The following is an 18,305-nucleotide window of genomic DNA, read 5'->3' on the forward strand; positions in this document are numbered from 1 at the left end:
GTTTGGGGAAACTGCAATACATCCTTCACTCAGGAAATGCTTATGGAAATGTAGAAAGCTTCCAGTTAATGTCGCTTACCCAATATTTGCCAGCCATGTTTCATTGGTGTTACCTACTTTGATAGCGTGGGCATTAGTGCAAAGCTCTACATCTGATAATAGAAAGCCATTACACTCTAGGGTCACAGGGCATATGATAAATTGACTAAATGACTGGCTAGTGACCCTGTCACTTCAGAATTGTTTGCTCAAACCAAAATATGGGATGGTCAGATTATTCTACTTTAAGCCACCAGGGGGAGAATGGTGCCCTTTCTGCCGGCGTAATGTTTGTCCACTAAAAAACCTACACTTAAATGAGGCTAATGCATTGATCAGTGATTCGGACTTATTTAGGAACGGGTTTACGTGGGCGCAAGTCTAAATGTTCAATCCAAATAAACCAGTGTGTAATTGAAGCGAAGACTAGTGTTTTTATAATGACCATAAAATCCTAAGCAGAATTGTTACTTTACAAGTTCATTTTTAGAATGATAGGCTGTATTTGAGAATATAACATGTATCTGGTTCTGTAGCAATTGCTATACCTATGCTAACACAATTTGCAGGAAGTGCCAAAATTAGTGTTGATAAACAACTCTTTCGGCGTAGAAAACAAGAGCACGCGCGAATGCCTTCAAATAGAAGTGTATTTAATGTCAATATTGTTGAATACAGAACATTCTGAAGAGGAACGTAGAACTTTTCCACTGCAACCCATAATCTTTTTTTCGCCAAGCCTTGGGGTGCGTAAAAGTCTTTACAAACGATGCTCAATGAGTCGTGATGAAAACGCTTGATTTCGCGTGGGAAAACATGTGGCCATCTGACCTTTTAATTTTTGTTCACAAATGACAAGAATGGAGCCAACAACTTTTTAAATGACCCGCGCCAGCTCCCATTCCTTCGAGTCCGGTCAAAGTAGACTAGGTCGTCTCTCTCCTCATCACTCAATTCTGACTTGGGCACTAGTGTGGCACTGTTGTTAGTGTTCTGCTGACCCACGCTACGGTGCTCATCATCCCAAGTGCCAAGAAGCTCCTTCATCTCCTCAGGAGCGTTGCCCTTCAGATATTGCCAAGCTTTCCTTCCATTGTAATCCATGGCATCGATATTGGCACCGAACGCACCGACTAGAATTTTAATTACCATGTATTGACTGTGCATAGCTGCTACGTGGAGTGGGGTGAGCCCCCCACTGCCCTTCAAATTCACGTTGACTGGAATCCCCTCCTTTTCAGCATGCCTTAGCAATTGTATTAGTGTCTCATCCTGGCCACTTTTGCCTAACCAGTGTAGCACTGTAAACCCACTGACAAAATCTTTCCTGGTTAGTAGACTAGAATCTTCGGAAAGAAAGTCCATGATGGTTTCATAGTTTCCATCTACAACAGACAACATCCATGCATGCTCCATGGGGCAAAGAGCCCAACCTTCCACCACCTCCTCACCAATCTCCCTTGAAGACGCACAGGAACCTTTCGAAGATCGAACACTTGCAAATCCACCGGACGAGTTCAAAAATAAGTCCTTCAAGTATATTTTACGCATGGCGGGTGTGAGCGAGCCTCTCTCGGATGAGCTACTGTTGGTGTCACACACCTCTGGCTGTCTCTGCAGTCTTGATCTGCGTGCCGAAGCATAAGTAGTGACACTGGCAGGGAATGCCCGCACACCAGCTCTAGACAAGCGGTCCAAGACGTTGGCCTGTCCAGATTGCTTGACATGGGAGTCTTGCCCATTATTAGTTTCTTCAGATCCAGACTCCAATGCGCCTCCGTCTTGCAGGGGTTGGAAATGTGTCACCGAGTTGTCTGTCGGCTCTCTGATGCTGGTGCCGTTATACATGTTGCCTGACTAAGTTGCCTTTTCTCGTTTCCTCAATTTATATAAGTATTTTGGATAGCATTAAACAAGGAAATGCTTGTCTCCATTGCGCATTGGACCTTCAATAATTGTCTCTGAAAAAACAACAAAATGTTTATTAGCCTATAGGTCACTCATTTTGTATTTTATTATTTAGTTAAAAAAATACATGTTATAGGCTAAAACGTTTAATTCTATTCGGTCTTTGAAAATAAGAAAATGGTAGTGCAGACGTACTTCTCCCCAATAAAGTTATATCATATAAGCCTACATTTTTGTGAAACTTAAACATGTTTATTTTTTAAAATAATCCTTCATTGCTCGTTTAAAAACCAAATTAGACATTTCCTTTCCTGTTTTCAATAGCCCAATTACACAGGCTTGTAGGCATTGGCTACATCGTGATAAGCAGACAGTTTAGTGACATCTCTTGTAGACTCACATGTAAACAAAGTTTAAAAAAAGCTGTTTTTCTTTATATTGGATGGGTCACAAATAACAGTTCCGCTCACCTGTAGTCAGTCTACTTGGTGCCAAGAAGCATTTAGTATATCCTCTTAGCGTGAGTCATTTTAACTTTCTCTTTAACCAGCGATTCAAGCTTAAACCTATTTTGTCAACAGCAACCACCCTTCTACACCGATAGGATCTCTGTAACTATTTTAAAGTTGAAGTTCGCCCTCCCAAATTTTTTTAAAATAATTGTAACTTCCTATTCTCTCCTCTCTCCCCTAGCCTCAACAGTAACTGACAAAGTTCAATTCTAATTCGTGATTAAACCAACAGCACTACAACCTCAAGCACACGTGACCACTAGTGGACTTCTCAAAGGGAGGGAAGTAAAACTTAGAAAAAAAAATACAGCCAGTCACCATGTTGACTCACTCCCAATTCATCACTTATTAATACACAGAGATAAGGAGTTACTGTTAGGTGTGGACTATACCATGTAGCCTACATGCAGGTAGAGAGTACATGCAATTACATTATCTAGCTTGTATTGTCATGCTCAGTCTCTGGAATCAGGTCTCCTGGCCCCAGATCTGTTTCTGCAGTCATGCCAACTCCTATGGCCATTGGGGCATTACAATTACCAAAGGAGTTGACAAGACAGCAGCACAGACAGGTCTTGGACCAGGCAAGGAATCACTGACAGCACTGCTCACACATATCCTAAAGGATTAGCCTTGATTAGGTATAGGCAACACTGACTTGTGAGACTACCAAGGGATCATTCAGCATTATCATATTGCAACTGTCCTAGATTTCTGGCAGCCAATGTGACAAAAATACAATTAAACTCACTAGAAAACTATTCAGGCTAAAACTTTATTCATAAAAAAACAATTATACAGATTAAGTTTTCAACTGTACAAAGCTATAGACTCATACATTCATCTCTGGGGGCAGATCAATGGTCAGCTGTTGATAGTTTGAAGGAAGGCATCCAATTCCGTAGTGCAATTGTCAGAAAAAAAGGAGAGAAATTGAAATATGACTGACAATATACTGACAATCTCACAATGGAATTTAACCCCAAATCCTATGCAGGTTCTTCATTGGAGACAAACGTGTGTATGTCTCGAGCACTTCAAAGTCCTCTTCAGGCAAACATGGCATTTGTGGAAGATATACCAGTCCTGCCAGCACAAGATGACTCATAATGAGAACATTATGATCACTACACATATATAAGCACATCACCTGGCTAACATGATTTGTGAAATTGAGTTTGTGACCTGTGTCTCAAGGAGTTTATTTTATCCATTTATAGTTGGAGTTGAGGTGATCTTGTTCACTACCCCCAAAGCCTTACGACCAGACTAAAGGAACATGCAACTTTTTTCCTGTCAGCGGAGTCTTCAAGAGGATGGTAGTGCATGCGAGTTCTCATTGGAATTAACTCAACCAATGTAGGTTATGAAGCATCACAGAGAACTCTAGTAAGATAGACACAAAGGTCAATGATTGACAATTGTGAGTAGGTATAGGGCAGACTACCTGGAGCAGATATCAACCGCTGGCGCGTCTTTAGCACAGGTGTATGGAGGGTGGCATTTTCTCTCTGCGAAGATTATTGAAGCCATTTCCTGTTTGGGTAAAGTAGTAGCTAATTAGTAAAATATTGTTACCTAGCTATCTCAGACAATTACCTAGGCTATGTATTGTAATGAAACAACAGGGATCAGGTATCGAACCCTCGAGCCCGAGGTCCGGCGCGCTATCGACTGTGCCGTAAAAGCATGCTCGTGCGGCAGACTCGATTTCCGAGCTTATAAACCCAGGGTCGTTACGCTACTCCTTTTCAAAGAGCGCGTTCTCGCGCTAGCTTGCGGTTCTACGTCTTACAGGAACGCGCTCACCGGACAAGCACACGTACTGCCGTGGATGCAAGGTCCGACCACTTCTGACACCATTGTAAATAAACAGCAGGGAGCAGGTCACGTACCCTCGACCTTCGAGCCCGAGGTCCGGCGCGCTATCGATTGTGCCGCAAAAGTATGCTCGTGCGGCAGAGTCGATTTCCGCGCTTATAAACCCAGGGTCGTTACAGTATTATCAACTACCAGGGTATCAAAATACGCTTGAGTTTTGTGACAACCCAGAAAACAAACCCCGAGAGTAACATTATAATGTGCTAAATTATACCGTGTCGAGGACTTGCCGTTTGGTGGCAAGTGGTCATATGGGTGCATTTTATCGTATTCGTGTCCGGTATCATGGGCTTGTCCGTTTGTTTTGATTTGTATAAAGCAGAAACGTCTTCGCGGCTTCCTTTTCATCCCATTGCATTGGTTTACGTGCGCACGGGGGAGCCAGTCGCACGGTTAGTGCTATACGAGACCCTTGGGACATCCATACCCTAATAACCATAACACTCACTTAACCGTACCTTCACCACGTCAACAGGGTAAAGTCGGAGTTGGAACGTCCCAAGGACCCCGAATAGCAAGGATAACAGTTAACTACCAAACTTGCATTGTAACAATGACACTTCAATGACACTAGTGATTGTCATTCACCTCTACTGCAGACAGTGTGTTTAATGTGTTTTTTTAGTTCTGATAATAAACTTGCTCTGTAATATCATAAATCAATTGTTCACTTTTTAAAACAGCTTGATGTTTTCACTTATGTAAAATATTTGCACTGATATAAAATTCCCTCTCTCTTTTATTTGTTTCCCCCTTGATAAATCGTACACTTCCTATTATAAAGCTTAAAATTTGAATGAAAGGCTATTGGCTTTGATAAAAATGGCACATGTATTTTACAATTTCAGCAAAAAGATGAGTATTTCATGGCATCTTACTGGTCCAGCCGGTCCAGCCTACTCAGAAGGTTCCAATAAAAATAGGGGTATACCATATAATTAAGGTGTATGTTATGTATGTAATTAATTGGTTATGCAAACGTTATTTTATCAGCTTAACATGGTGTATGCTACCACCCGTTTTCAAAAGTTTATATTTTAATGCTCTTACCATTTTGGATATTTTATTTTGTTTATATAAATATCTGCGGACAAGTGGTACATTCTCTCGTGTATGAAGCCAACTCTTGTTGTATGCAGCTTCCTGCATAAGGGTCTTCATCCCAAACAATAACCATGGCGGCCACTGAAATAGCTAGGCAAGCGGTGAGTACTATAATTGAGGATGCTTTTCCTGCTCTTTTGGCTAGGGCATCGATGTAACTTGCTAAAATTAATACATTCGAGTAATGGGTGAATTTAACTCAAACAGCATAGATACATACATGTAGGTGGAAAGCCCATCTCCCCATGGTTGTTGTACTGTTTTTACAAGCTAGCTCCATATCAAATTACCTCTTTATTACAACGTTAATATCGCATTGATACAATGTATCTAGATAAATATCGCTCATTACGAAACCGCATGGTTTATGGGGAAAAAATGATCGCGAATATTCAATTGTCTGATTTAGGCTATTGCCCGCGTGCGTTCCCTTACTTGGTTATCGTTGCGATCTAGTATCCTCATCCTTTCTCCATTTCGCAGTTAAAACTATTTATACATAACATTGATATGGTATTATTGATTTGATATTATGACTGTATTTATTTATGGACATTGCAATTTGCATGCATATCCGCCGTCTCTCGTGAGTTCGATTATGTTAGTAGACTATCACATTGTTTCTGGTCCTCAGTCCCGTTACTTCGCTGGGCGTTGTCTGGTGTGCATAACGAATCATATAGGTTAACCGCTTGGGGATTATTAATATTATTGATATACAACTAAATAATAACGAGGCTAATAATGTGGATTCATCAAAAGGGATTTACTTAATGTCAGAATGTGTCAGCTTGAAAAATCACTGGGTGAAGGATTGGTAGGCTAAACTAAATAGGTTTTCCGGTTATGTTCACCTACATCCACGCTTTTTTGTGCAATTAATTCAACCCAAATGTCTCAAAAAATGAAGTCAACAACACGCGTTATGTCATTGTGACCCCATGTAGGCCTTGGGCTTGGGAATGCTGCACATGTAGGCCAGCTGAGGAGTGTGTTGAGTCAAGAAATACTGTCTGTTTAACCAAGAAATACTGTCTGTTTAACCAATAGCCTTTCAGCTTTTATAACCAATTCAAACTATCCAAATAATTGACAACTGTTTACCCAAGTCTGTGTAACTATTTTCAACCTCAACTTTTAGCTGAGCGGATTTTGCTGTCTGCCTCAAAATATTTCAAAAGCACATTTTTGTTACATTTAGGCATTTTAGTGTTGGAGTTGCTGTGTTTCAGTTGATTCACTATTGATGGCACACATGTCAGTTCCATGTCATCTAAATTCCTTGTTTTACTACCGACACCACCACCCTGTGCAGTTCTTGAAACAGGATGTCTGATGATGCTAGCTTTCTACTCTCTCTCTCACAGACACACACACACACATCCATATTAGGCCCTTATGGATTTGGGGTAAGGCCTACAACATTTCCTATTGGATTCGTAGGATTCATGTCCTCCTGTATCAAGTTGGGTCATCTGATATAATACATGTATTACTCTCACATAACAATGCCCTTGTTCTACAGTACCCCTCAAAATGTGATGTTTTACCTGCCATATATGGACATTGTGATTTCAACAGTAGGCTGTGCTTTAAGCAAATATGTCAGCATACAGGAAACAGGAAGTGTATTACAACTAGAGCACAGATCAAATCAAACTTTATTTGTCACATGCGCCGAAACAAACAAGTGTAGACCTTACCGTGAAATGCTTACTTACAAGCCCTTAACCAACAGTGCAGTTCAAGAAGAGTTAAGAAAATATTTACCAAATAGACTAAAGTAAAAAATTGACACAATAAGAATAACAAGGCTATATACAGCGTGTACCGGTACTGAGTGAGTGTGCGGGATACAGGTTAGTTGAAGTAATTTGTACATGTAGGTAAGGGTGAAGTGACTATGCATAGATAATAAACAATGAGTAGCAGTAGTGTACAAAAGGGAGCGGGTGGGGTGGGGGGGGGTGGGGGGGGTCAATGTAAATAGTCCAGTGGCGATTTTATTAATTGTTCAGCAGTTTAATGGCTTGGGGGTGGAAGTTGTTGAGGAGCCTTTTGGCCCAAGACTTGGCGCTCCAGTACCGCTTGCAGTGCGGTAGCAGAGAAAACAGTCTTTAACTTGGGTGACTGACATTTTATGGGCTTTCCTCTGACACCGCCTATTATATAGGTCCTGGATGGCATGAAGTTTGGCTCCAGTAATGTACTGGGCCGTACGCACTACACTCTGACCTCCTCCCTATAGGCCGTCTCATTGTTGTCGGTCAGCAAACTTAATGATGGTGTTGGAGTCGTGTTTGGCCATTCAGTCGTGGTTGAACAGGGAGTACAGGAGGGTACTAAGCACACACCCCTGAGGGGCCCCAGTGTTAAGGATCAGCGTGTTTCTGCCTACTCTTGCAATTTGGGGGCAACCCATCAGGAAGTCCAGTTGCAGAGGGAGTTTCTAAACCTGAGAATTGAGCGTTATCTTGCTAGAATACAATGGAATGTGTGAAACTAGTCTGGCAAAAATAACAAAATTGTAGCTTAAACCATAGATTGTAGCTGTGGTTAACACTTCAACAGTTTGAATTTAGAATTCACACCAGCAGTAGTTGTGGGAGGGAATGTTTGACATGTCATATTGCTGTGTCATCATGTTCTACATGAAATGTGTAAACTGAGGTGAAATAATAATGTTATTATGATCAGCCTTATGTTAACCTAAATTACAATAGCCTAATCCGTACCACCCCTGTTTCATATGTATCTGTGATTATACCTGGTGGTTAATAATTAATTACACATCTTTACTCAGTGTTCCTAATCTCAAAATCATTCTCTTATCTTTAGGGAGAAGGTGCTCGCGCCGTCCCTCTCGCCGGCCATGTCGGTTTCGACAGCATGCCTGACCAGTTGGTCAACAAGTCTGTCAACCACGGCTTTTGCTTCAACATCCTCTGCATTGGTGAGTGTGTCATGCGTGAAACCTCCCTTTTCTCCTCACGGCAAAATGGGAGCAATTCTCCGCCGCAATTTATTTATTGCGTTTCCACTGTGAATGTAAACCTAATTCATTCTGTCTTTGACCCACTTTGGTTGTTTCTCACTGGTCAATAGTAGGGCTGGTCGGTATACCGTATTTGACTATATACTGGTATTTATGCACAGACCGGTTTGGGTTTTTACTTTACCTTCTATAACGGTATTTTAATGTTTGGTTTGTTAAATGTGAAACGCTGTGTGTAACGTCCATTTTTATAGTTTATTCCGCTACTTGAGTCATCTCTCTCCGCTCTCTCTCTCTCCATGCTGCTTTGAGTCATCCCTCTCCTCTCTCTCTCCATGCTGCTTTGAGTCATCCCTCTCCTCTCTCTCTCTCCATGCTGCTTTGAGTCATCCCTCTCCGCTCTCTCTCTCTCCATGCTGCTTTGAGTCATCCCTCTCCGCTCTCTCTCTCTCCATGCTGCTTTGAGTCATCTCTCTCCTCTCTCTCTGTCTCCATGCTGCTTTGAGTCATCCCTCTCCTCTCTCTCTCTCTCTCCATGCTGCTTTGAGTCATCCCTCTCCGCTCTCTCTCTCTCCATGCTGCTTTGAGTCATCTCTCTCCTCTCTCTGTCTCCATGCTGCTTTGAGTCATCCCTCTCTTCTCTCTCTCTCTCCATGCTGCTTTGAGTCATCCCTCTCCGCTCTCTCTCTCTCCATGCTGCTTTGAGTCATCCCTCTCCGCTCTCTCTCTCCATGCTGCTTTGAGTCATCCCTCTCCTCTCTCTCTCTCTCCCCATGCTGCTTTGAGTCATCCCTCTCCTCTCTCTCTCTCCATGCTGCTTTGAGTCATCCCTCTCCGCTCTCTCTCTCTCCATGCTGCTTTGAGTCATCCCTCTCCTCTCTCTCTCTCCATGCTGCTTTGAGTCATCCCTCTCCGCTCTCTCTCTCTCCATGCTGCTTTGAGTCATCCCTCTCCTCTCTCTCCATGCTGCTTTGAGTCATCCCTCTCCGCTCTCTCTCTCCATGCTGCTTTGAGTCATCCCTCTCCGCTCTCTCTCTCTCCATGCTGCTTTGAGTCATCCCTCTCCTCTCTCTCTCTCTCCATGCTGCTTTGAGTCATCCCTCTCCGCTCTCTCCCTCCATGCTGCTTTGAGTCATCCCTCTCCTCTCTCTCTCTCCATGCTGCTTTGAGTCATCCCTCTCCTCTCTCTCTCTCTCCAAGGGATTAAAAATAAAAATGTGGACAAAGCACACATGATAAGAGAGACACCACAACACTACATAAAGAGAGACCTAAGAAAGCAACACATCATGGCAGCAACACATGATAACACAGCATGGTAGCAACATGAGACACCACAACACTACATAAAGAGAGACACCACAACAGTTACATAAAGAGTGACACCACAACACTACATAAAGAGAGACACCACAACACTACATAAAGAGAGACACCACAACACTACATAAAGAGAGACACCACAACACTACATAAACAGAGACACCACAACACCACATAAAGAGAGACACCACAACACTATATAGAGGAGCAGCAGCACCACATGGCAGCAGTACCATATGGTAGCAGCACCATATGATACAAACCTTGTTAGGCACAGACAGCACGAAAGGCAAAAAGGTAGCGACAACAATAATCAGACGAAGCAGCCACTGTCAGCTAGAGTGTCCATGATTGAGTCTTTGAATGTAGAGATGGAGATAAAACTGTCCAGTTTGTGTGTTGTTTTTGCAGCTCGTTCCAGTCTAGCTGAACTGAGAAGAGGAGTGACCCAGGGATGTATAATAGCAGCACAACATTGCTTACAGGTCAAGGGCAGTGGTGACATCATTGAGGACCTTTAAGGTTGCAGTGACACATCCATAACCTGAGCAGAAACCAGATTGCATACCAGTGAGAATACTATAGACATCAAGAAAGCCAGTCAGTTTATTATTGACAAGTTTTCCCAACATTTTTGATAAACAGGGCAAAATATAACATTTAGGATCAGCTTAATCTCCCCCTGCCTTCCAAGCACTGGGACATTCCCAGAGAGGAGAGACAAGCTTGGTGATGATAGGGGCAGCAACCTTAAAGAAGAAAGGATCTAAATCATCTGAGCCATATGTTTTTTTCGGGTCAAGTTTAAGAAGCTCCTTTAGCACCACAAAATCAGTGAACGCCTGCAGGGAGAAGCTGTGTAGGGGGAAAAAGAGGGAGAAGCATCAGGACTAGTCAGATTAGAGGGGCTGGGAGATGAGGAAGTGTTTGATTGGCAAAGAGGCATCCAACAAAGAGGTCAGCCATACGCTCCTTGTCAGTAACAACCACATCAACATTAAGGGACATGGGCAGCTGTGAGGAGGAGGGTTTATTATCCAGGTCTTCACGGAGCAGTGGTGCGGGGTTAGCGGTGCGTGCTTGTTAACAATACCACTGAAAATATTAAAAAAGAAGGTCCAAGAATCTTCGACAGAGGGGATCAAGCAGATTCAAGAATCTTCGACAGAGGGGATCAAGCGGATTCTATACCAATTCAGGCCAGGCCATGAAGGAAGGTGGTTTATGCATTTCCCATTTTATGTCACCTAGCAGCACAAATTCAGACTTAGTGGGGCCAAGAGAGAGCTTAGGGCAGGTAGGGTACAGGTCGGTGTTGATGGTGGATGATAACACCCAGCAACAGTCAACAAAGAGCTATTTGCTTAATGCTTAAAACCAGCAAATCAAATTGTGGAGACAACCGAGCACTGACCGGGTTCCTTGGTAAAGATTGACGTTCCACCAGCTTTGGAAGATCTGTCTTGCCGAAAAAGATAATAACTAGAAAGGCTAACATCAGTGTTCAGAATACTCTTTCTTAACCATGGCTTAGTAATGACCAACACATCTGGCTGGATAAGAGCTGTGAACCCACACTTTCAATTGATACATTTGAGGTAATAAGCTTCTAGTGTTATCGTGCAGAAAACCCAGGCTTCTAGTGCCTGCATGCTCCCATCCCTAGTGCCTGCTTTAGTGTTTGCCACTTGGCCTTAAATTGTATCGATTTGTTTTTCTCTGTTGCCTATGCTATTTAAATATTTAAATAATAAATCCACTTTTTTCATTGTGTTAACGTTTTTTCAAGATGAGTGATGAGAATGAATCAATCGTCCAGCCCATTGGGTATCTCACTACAGGCCCATATGCCATGTCTTCAAATATGTAGACGGAAGGATTAAAAGTCATTTTACATGTTGAACATTTTTTCATGTGCTAACATTTCAATGACCTAAACTGGGACATGCTTAAACCACCTGACCAAGTCTTAAAGCAATGGGACTTCCTAAATCTTTCTTAGATTATTACCAAATGCAATGGGACTCCCTAAATATTTCTTAGATTATTACCAAAAGCAATGGGACTCCCTAAATCTTTCTTAGATTATTACCAAAAGCAATGGGACTCCCTAAATCTTTCTTAGATTATTACCAAAAGCAATGGGACTCCCTAAATCTTTCTTAGATTATTACCAGTCCCACAAGGTATGACTCCAAACACCCAGAAAAGGCTACTCTCCTCGATGTTATCCTCACAAATAATCCTAATAGGTATCAGTCTGGTGTTTTCTTGTAATGACCTTAGTGGTCACTGTTTTACAGCCTGTGTTCGTAATGGCTGCTCCGTGAATTGACCTGTCCTGATTTGTCATAAATGCTTGCTAAAAAACATTAATGAGCAAGTCTTCCTTCATGTACTGGCCTCTGTATATGGTATAGAATCAGCTTGATACCCTCTATCGAAGATGCTTGGACATTCTTTTTTAATATTTTCAGTGGTATTGTTAACAAACACGCCCCCATTTAATTTTTTTTTTTTACCTTTATTTTACTAGGCAAGTCAGTTAAGAACAAATTCTTATTTTCAATGACGGCCTAGGAACAGTGGGTTAACTGCCTGTTCAGGGGCAGAACAACAGATTTGTACCTTGTCAGCTCGGGGATTCAAACTTGCAACCTTTCGGTTACTAGTCCAACGCTCTAACCACTAGGCTACCCTGCCCATAAAGACATTTTGAATTAAAAACACGTTCAGCCCCTGGTTCAACCGTGATCTGGCAGAGTTACTGCACCTCAAGAATTCCATTTGGCAAATCTCTCGGCACACGCATACTCAGGCTGACTGGCTCTCGTTCAGGCAAATGAGAAATACGTGCACTCAGGCTATCCGGAAGGCCAAAGTTAGTTACTTTAAGGAACAGTTCTCTCTTCAGTCTAACCCAAAGAAGTTCTGGAAAACGGTTAAAGACCTAGAGAATAAACCCTCCTCCTCATAGCTGCCCATGTCCCTCAATGTTGTTGATGTGGTTTTTACTGACAAGAAAAGAAGCACATTGCTGAACTCTTTAATTACCACTTCATTAAGTCAGGATTCCTATTTGACTCAGCCATGCCTCCTTGCCCGTCCAACATTTCCTCATTTCTCACCCCTTCTAATGCGACGCTTTTACCCCTGCCCGTTACAAAGTTTCTCTCTGCAGGCGGTCACTGAGTCCGAGGTGCTAAAGGAGCTCCTTTAACTTGACCCCCAAAAAACATCTGGCAGCAACTTTCTTCTTTAAAGTTGCTGCCCCTATCATTGCCACGCCCATTTCCAACCTTTTTTTCTCTCCTCGCTGGGGAGTTCCCCATTGCTTGGAAGGCAGCCACGGTTCATCCTTTATTTAAAGGGGGAGATCAAGCTGATCCTAACTGTTATAGGCCTATTTCGATTTTGCCCTATTTATCAAAAGTGTTGGAAAAATCTGTCAATAATCAACTGACAGCCTTTCTTGATGTCTATAGTATTCGCTCTGGTATGCAATCTGGTTTCCGCTCAGGTTATGGATGTGTCACTGCAACCTTAAAGGTCCTCAATGATGTCACCATTGCCCTTGATTCTAAGCAATGTTGTGCTGCTATTTTTATTGACTTGGCTAAAGTTTTAGATGCAGTTGACTTTAGATACTGTGTCTCTGAGGGGTCTTTGGCTTGGTTTGCTAACTAACTCTCTTGAAGAGTGCAGTGTATAAAGCCAGAACATCTGCTGTCTCAGCCATTGCCTGTCACAAAGAGAGTACCCCAAGGCTTGATCCTAGGCCCCACGCTCTTCTCAATTTACATCAACAACATAGCTCAGGCAGCAGTAAGCTCACTCATCCATTTATATGCAGATGATGCCGTTTTATACTCAGCTGGCCCCTCCCCAGATGTTGTCTTAAACACTCTACAACAAAGCTTCTTAATATCCAGCAAGTTTTCTCTGCCTTTAACCTTGTTCTGAACACCTCCAAAACAAAGGTCATGTGGTTGGGTAAGAAGAAGGACCCTCTCCCCATTGGTGTGATTACCTCCTCTGAGAGTTTAGAGCTTGATACAAGTACTTGGGAGTATGGCTAGACGGTACACTGTCCTACTCTCAGCACATATCAAAGCTGCAGGCTAAAGTTAAATCTAGACTTGGTTTCCTCTATCGTAATGGCTCCTCTTTCATCCCAGCTGCCAAACTAACCATAGTTCAGATGACCAACCTATCCATGCTAGATTACGGAGACTAAATGTATAGATCGGTAATGGTGCTCTTGAGCGGCTAGATGTCCTTTACCATTTGGCCATCAGATTTGCCACCAGTGCTCCTTATAGGACACATCTCTGCACTCCCCGCTATCTGAGATATATACTGCAGCCCTCATCCTCCACATACAACACCTGTTCTGCCAGTCACATTCTGTTAAAGGTCCCCAAAGCACACACATCCCTGGGTCGCTCATCTTTTCTTGGCCTTTTTTTGGCCTTTTTTTGGCCATCCTACAAGGGTAAAACGACCAATAAGTTTTGAACATATTTTGATAGAGATGAGGTTTGGACCATGGGTTTTATTAGAGTATTATCTACACAATGAACATATAATTTTACTCATTGGTCAAAATATGCGTTTTTGATTGGACAGCCATTTCCATTACACATGTCGCAAACATTATTTTGGTGACATTGCTTTTGTCTAAATAAACCTGGCTCAATGGAAACCTGCCTATTGACAGATATAGTTTTAATATATTAGCCTTATTTTAAAGTAAATGGTCAATTTTGTCAATTTTGTTGAATGTAGGAAACAGATAATATAATTCTCTCAATTTTCCATACTCTGAATTACTTGAAAGTTATCAGTGGCACTCAAAACATTAAAAAGCAATGGCAGAAGCCCTAGAACCTCTATTATTACAGTCTACTCTATGAGTCTGGTGTGTGTGGATCCCAGAAATCAAAGCTGTTGTAAAATTGCTGCCTATAGCTCAAGCCCCAGAAATGTGATCCGGAGGCATGTGGCAAGAACTTAATCGAGAGCAAAACATTTTGTCTTCACGAGACTTAGATTTCTTATGCTTTTTGCTGGTACATTCAAATGGAAACCTTTGGATGGCAGGGCCCCATCTTTAGCATGGGGTTCAGCGTGGGTCCCTGCCAAGCGAGATGCTTATCCAGCCCTTTATATGAGGATGATGAGAGACCACGGAAACATCTTGACGATGACCTGAGGTGGACTTAACTTCAGATGCAGGAAATGGGAGGGGAGAATCTGGCACTGTGCTGTTCCATTCTAACCCCCCTCCCCCTACACTATTTAGTGTGCACTCAGAGTGAAAGCCTGATGCCTTGTGAAAGGAAGACTAATATATCGTTGGCAGTGTAGAGCTCTGCGTGCTCTGAGTGTAGATGTGGTGTCTGATGAACAGAAGTAAGCCTAGGGTGGCATCCCAAATGGCACCCTATTCCCTATATAGTACACTACTTAGTGAATACGGTGCCATTTGGGATGTACAACTAGATTTTCTTGCACTGGGAAAGGAAGGTGCCTTCTCACTCGACTGACAGCTTTGAACAGTGTGAGTTTGTCAGAACGCATCAGGACATCCGTGACTCAGACCCATGCAGCCATTTTTAGGATGGTCTGCTCTAGATATCAACTCTGGTGGCCATAGGATTAGCTTGTTGTGCTGCGCCGATGCAAGATGTCACATTCAATGTAGTCCCTCCTAAAGGCTCCCAAGTTATCAGACATTTCTGCAGCGCATCTTTTTTATTCCATTAAAAAGCGCCTCCTGCCAAAAGCAGTGGAGGAGCCAGAGGGAGGGGCTCACATAGCTAAATGTATAGGGAAGTGACAAATGGGAAGAGTCCATATCATTAACATTCTGGTGGCATTGGAGAGATCTGCTCTGTAGCCCGAGTCCAAATGGTAAAACTGAAGTATTTTCAACAGGATGTACTAAATCCTGTAATGTACAGTATGGGAGAATATTTTAAGGCCACATTTATTCTGACAATGGCCCAATCTGGAATATTCCCTGCTGTTCAATGCTAATTTCCATTAATTTTCATTAATGATTAATGATATACTGTGACCTATACCCAAGAACATAGTTTATGAATGCCTAATGAGCTAAGTAAAACTATCTCACACAAACCCAAACTCCAGATAGTAGAGTCCACAAAAAAATTGCACAATGGTGAATGAACTGAAAGGTATGTGTGTATTTTAGGGGAGACGGGCCTGGGCAAGTCCACTCTCATGGACACCCTGTTCAATACCAAGTTCGAGGGCGAACCCACCCAGCACAACCAGCCGGGCGTGCAGCTCAAGTCCAACACCTACGAGCTCCAGGAGAGCAATGTGCGCCTCAAGCTGACCGTGGTCAACACTGTGGGCTTTGGAGACCAGATCAACAAAGAGGACAGGTGAGAGACAATGATGTATGTAAACATGAATATACTGTATGTTTGTCTGTCTATCTGTCTGTTTTTGGGATTAAAGCCCCAGGTTCCGCTTCATGTGTCTGAGATGCCCCCTATGAAGTGTGGACTTGAGGTCATCCCCTTTGGAGTCTGGTGGAACTTTAGGTACTACTCTTATGATGCCTCTCCCATACCTTATGAAAACAGTGAGTCACTGATAGATTTATTGTTAGACAATATGGATAACAGTAGTCTGACACTTGAGCCAGGAGTCTCAAGGGCTACGTTTTCCCTCCCTCCTGTCATGTGAACCTCATTCCTCGTCATGAGAGATCAGAGAGAGGATGGATGATGTCATGTGAGCACCAGGCAGCTCTCTCTAATCTCAGTCCTCAGTCTGTCCCAGACCTCTCTAGCTGCTCTGGTTAGGGCCCCGAGGGGGACGCTGTGCTAGTTACAGGAACCCTCATGTAGGTCAGCGCTCCAGGTTCAAACTGCTTCACATCACTATCAAATGGTGGCTGGATGAGGGTGAGCTAAGGGCTAGCAGTTTACGTCGGATTAGTTTCTTATGGGGGGGGGGGGGGGTGGAGGTGGGAAGAAGTGTGTGGGAAGAGGTGTGTGTGTGTATGTGTCTGTGCACTCACACGTGTGTGTGTTGAAGGGCAGAGGTAAAACCTGTGTTTAATCAGAGGTTCCTATCCGCCTTCGGCTGTGCGGTGAATCTTCCCCTTCCTTGGCGATGGTATGCCTCTCCTCTGCTCCCTGATCCGTGCGGTCCCACGTCTCTTCCCCACCATGTTCTGCCTGATGACTCCCAGCTAATGAGACCCAGCTCAGCTGAATGATGGATCAGCAGATCACTATTATGGAGCTGAGCTGTACTCACTTAGCATCTAGCTACCTCCCACTGACAACACTCTGGGATTAAAGTACAAACTGGCTTAAATCTCTCACTTAAAGGGATACTTCTGAATTTTGGCATTGAAGCCCTTTATCTGCTCCCCCAGATTCAGATTAACCATGTGTGTGTCTGCTGGCATACTGGATGCAGAGACATAAAAATGGTATCCATAAGTTCGCCTGACTTTGGGGAAATAGGTAAAGGGCTTCATTGCCAAAATCCCTTTAAGAGAGGCTTTACAACACCCTCTCGTATTCTATGGTGGTGGAAAGATAAAGGTATAGCCTACCCTTAATCCTATATGACTATAGTAAGACACATTTTCTCTTTTTGGTGCACAGCTACATCTTCATTCCGGTTTCCTTATCAGCTGTTTATGGTGTGTTTATAACACCTTGAAACACATGCTTTTCTCTCCACAGCTACAAGTCTATTGTGGAGTTTATCGACACCCAGTTTGAGGCCTATCTGCAGGAGGAGCTGAAAATCAAGCGCACGTTACACAGCTACCATGACACACGCATCCATGCCTGTCTGTACTTCATCGCACCCACCGGACACTCCCTCAAGTCCCTGGACCTGGTCACTATGAAGAAACTGGACAGCAAGGTGGGCTGCAAGGCTAGCTAATGACACTGATTCCAATGGTTCACTGAGTTCAAATCCTGCATGGGACAGATATAGTACACTGAGTTGACCTATATGTGTCACTGTCAAGGTTGGCTTCTGTAAGCCGTTTTGGAAAAAGATATCTGCTAAATTACCATATTATGCAAGTCATTCATTAAACTCTGCTGATTTGAAGTGCCACTTGAAAAGCAGCTTCCCTAATATGATAACCTCGGGTTGAAGAGTAAAAAAAAATTCATAGCTATTTATAAAATGCAGGGGGAAAAGAGAATGCTCTCTAGCCTCAAGATGATGTCACCATGTAGATGCAGGGCATCATTGATGTCATCACAGAGCATCGTGGCTCATAAACTCTTCTACACCATTTGCACGCTCAAAGATGGGCTCCTGTCCCGTGACGGTGTAGGTCAGCCGTGAAACGGCCCTTGGTCGTCATGGTGACACTAACTCTATTTTTCTAAGGCCAATCCGAAAGGCCCTATTTGCATAGAAACTTCCTGACTTTCGAGTGTTTGCCAGGGCAGCTGTACCCTAGCCACCTTCCAGCCTCTGTGATCCAAAGCAGAAGCCTCCCTGTGTATGCAGGCAGCAACAAT

At 43.1% G+C, this 18,305-nt stretch overlaps 2 protein-coding genes and 1 long non-coding RNA gene across 9 annotated transcripts in view; 1 reads left to right on the forward strand and 2 right to left on the reverse strand.

The window, feature by feature from the left end:
- Window positions 1-671: 671 nt before the first annotated feature.
- Window positions 672-2,670, reverse strand: sowahd (sosondowah ankyrin repeat domain family d). The gene is made up of 2 exons (XM_064955009.1): window positions 2,418-2,670; window positions 672-2,000 (listed from the first exon to the last, which is right to left on the reverse strand). The coding sequence occupies exon 2, from the start codon at window positions 1,885-1,887 to the stop codon at window positions 874-876; it is 1,014 nt and encodes a 337-aa protein (XP_064811081.1). The 5' UTR covers window positions 1,888-2,000; window positions 2,418-2,670; the 3' UTR covers window positions 672-873.
- A 550-nt stretch (window positions 2,671-3,220) lies between these two features.
- Window positions 3,221-4,162, reverse strand: LOC135527090 (uncharacterized). The gene is made up of 2 exons (XR_010453403.1): window positions 3,907-4,162; window positions 3,221-3,545 (listed from the first exon to the last, which is right to left on the reverse strand). It is a non-coding gene; the product is annotated as an uncharacterized LOC135527090 (long non-coding RNA).
- Window positions 4,163-5,463: 1,301 nt separating this feature from the next.
- LOC135526545 (septin-6-like) overlaps window positions 5,464-18,305 on the forward strand; it is a 35,778-nt gene continuing 22,936 nt past the window's right edge. For all 7 annotated transcript variants that reach the window (XR_010453298.1, XR_010453299.1, XR_010453300.1 and 4 more), the window contains exons 1-4: window positions 5,464-5,545; window positions 8,283-8,397; window positions 15,983-16,178; window positions 17,502-17,688. Coding sequence is in view for 4 of the 7 variants with exons in the window: in XM_064955017.1 (XP_064811089.1) it covers window positions 5,516-5,545; window positions 8,283-8,397; window positions 15,983-16,178; window positions 17,502-17,688 (528 nt within the window). In the remaining 3 variants the exon portion in view is untranslated. The remainder of the gene's footprint in view (window positions 5,546-8,282; window positions 8,398-15,982; window positions 16,179-17,501; window positions 17,689-18,305) is intronic.

The sequence above is a fragment of the Oncorhynchus masou genome, chromosome 32 (genome assembly GCF_036934945.1).
Source record: "Oncorhynchus masou masou isolate Uvic2021 chromosome 32, UVic_Omas_1.1, whole genome shotgun sequence".
Classification (NCBI taxonomy): domain Eukaryota; kingdom Metazoa; phylum Chordata; class Actinopteri; order Salmoniformes; family Salmonidae; genus Oncorhynchus; species Oncorhynchus masou.

What these genes read in the sequence shown, in the direction of transcription:
- sowahd (XM_064955009.1), bottom strand. Translation starts at nt 1,887, where the DNA reads ATGTATAACGGCACCAGCATCAGAGAGCCGACAGACAACTCGGTGACA.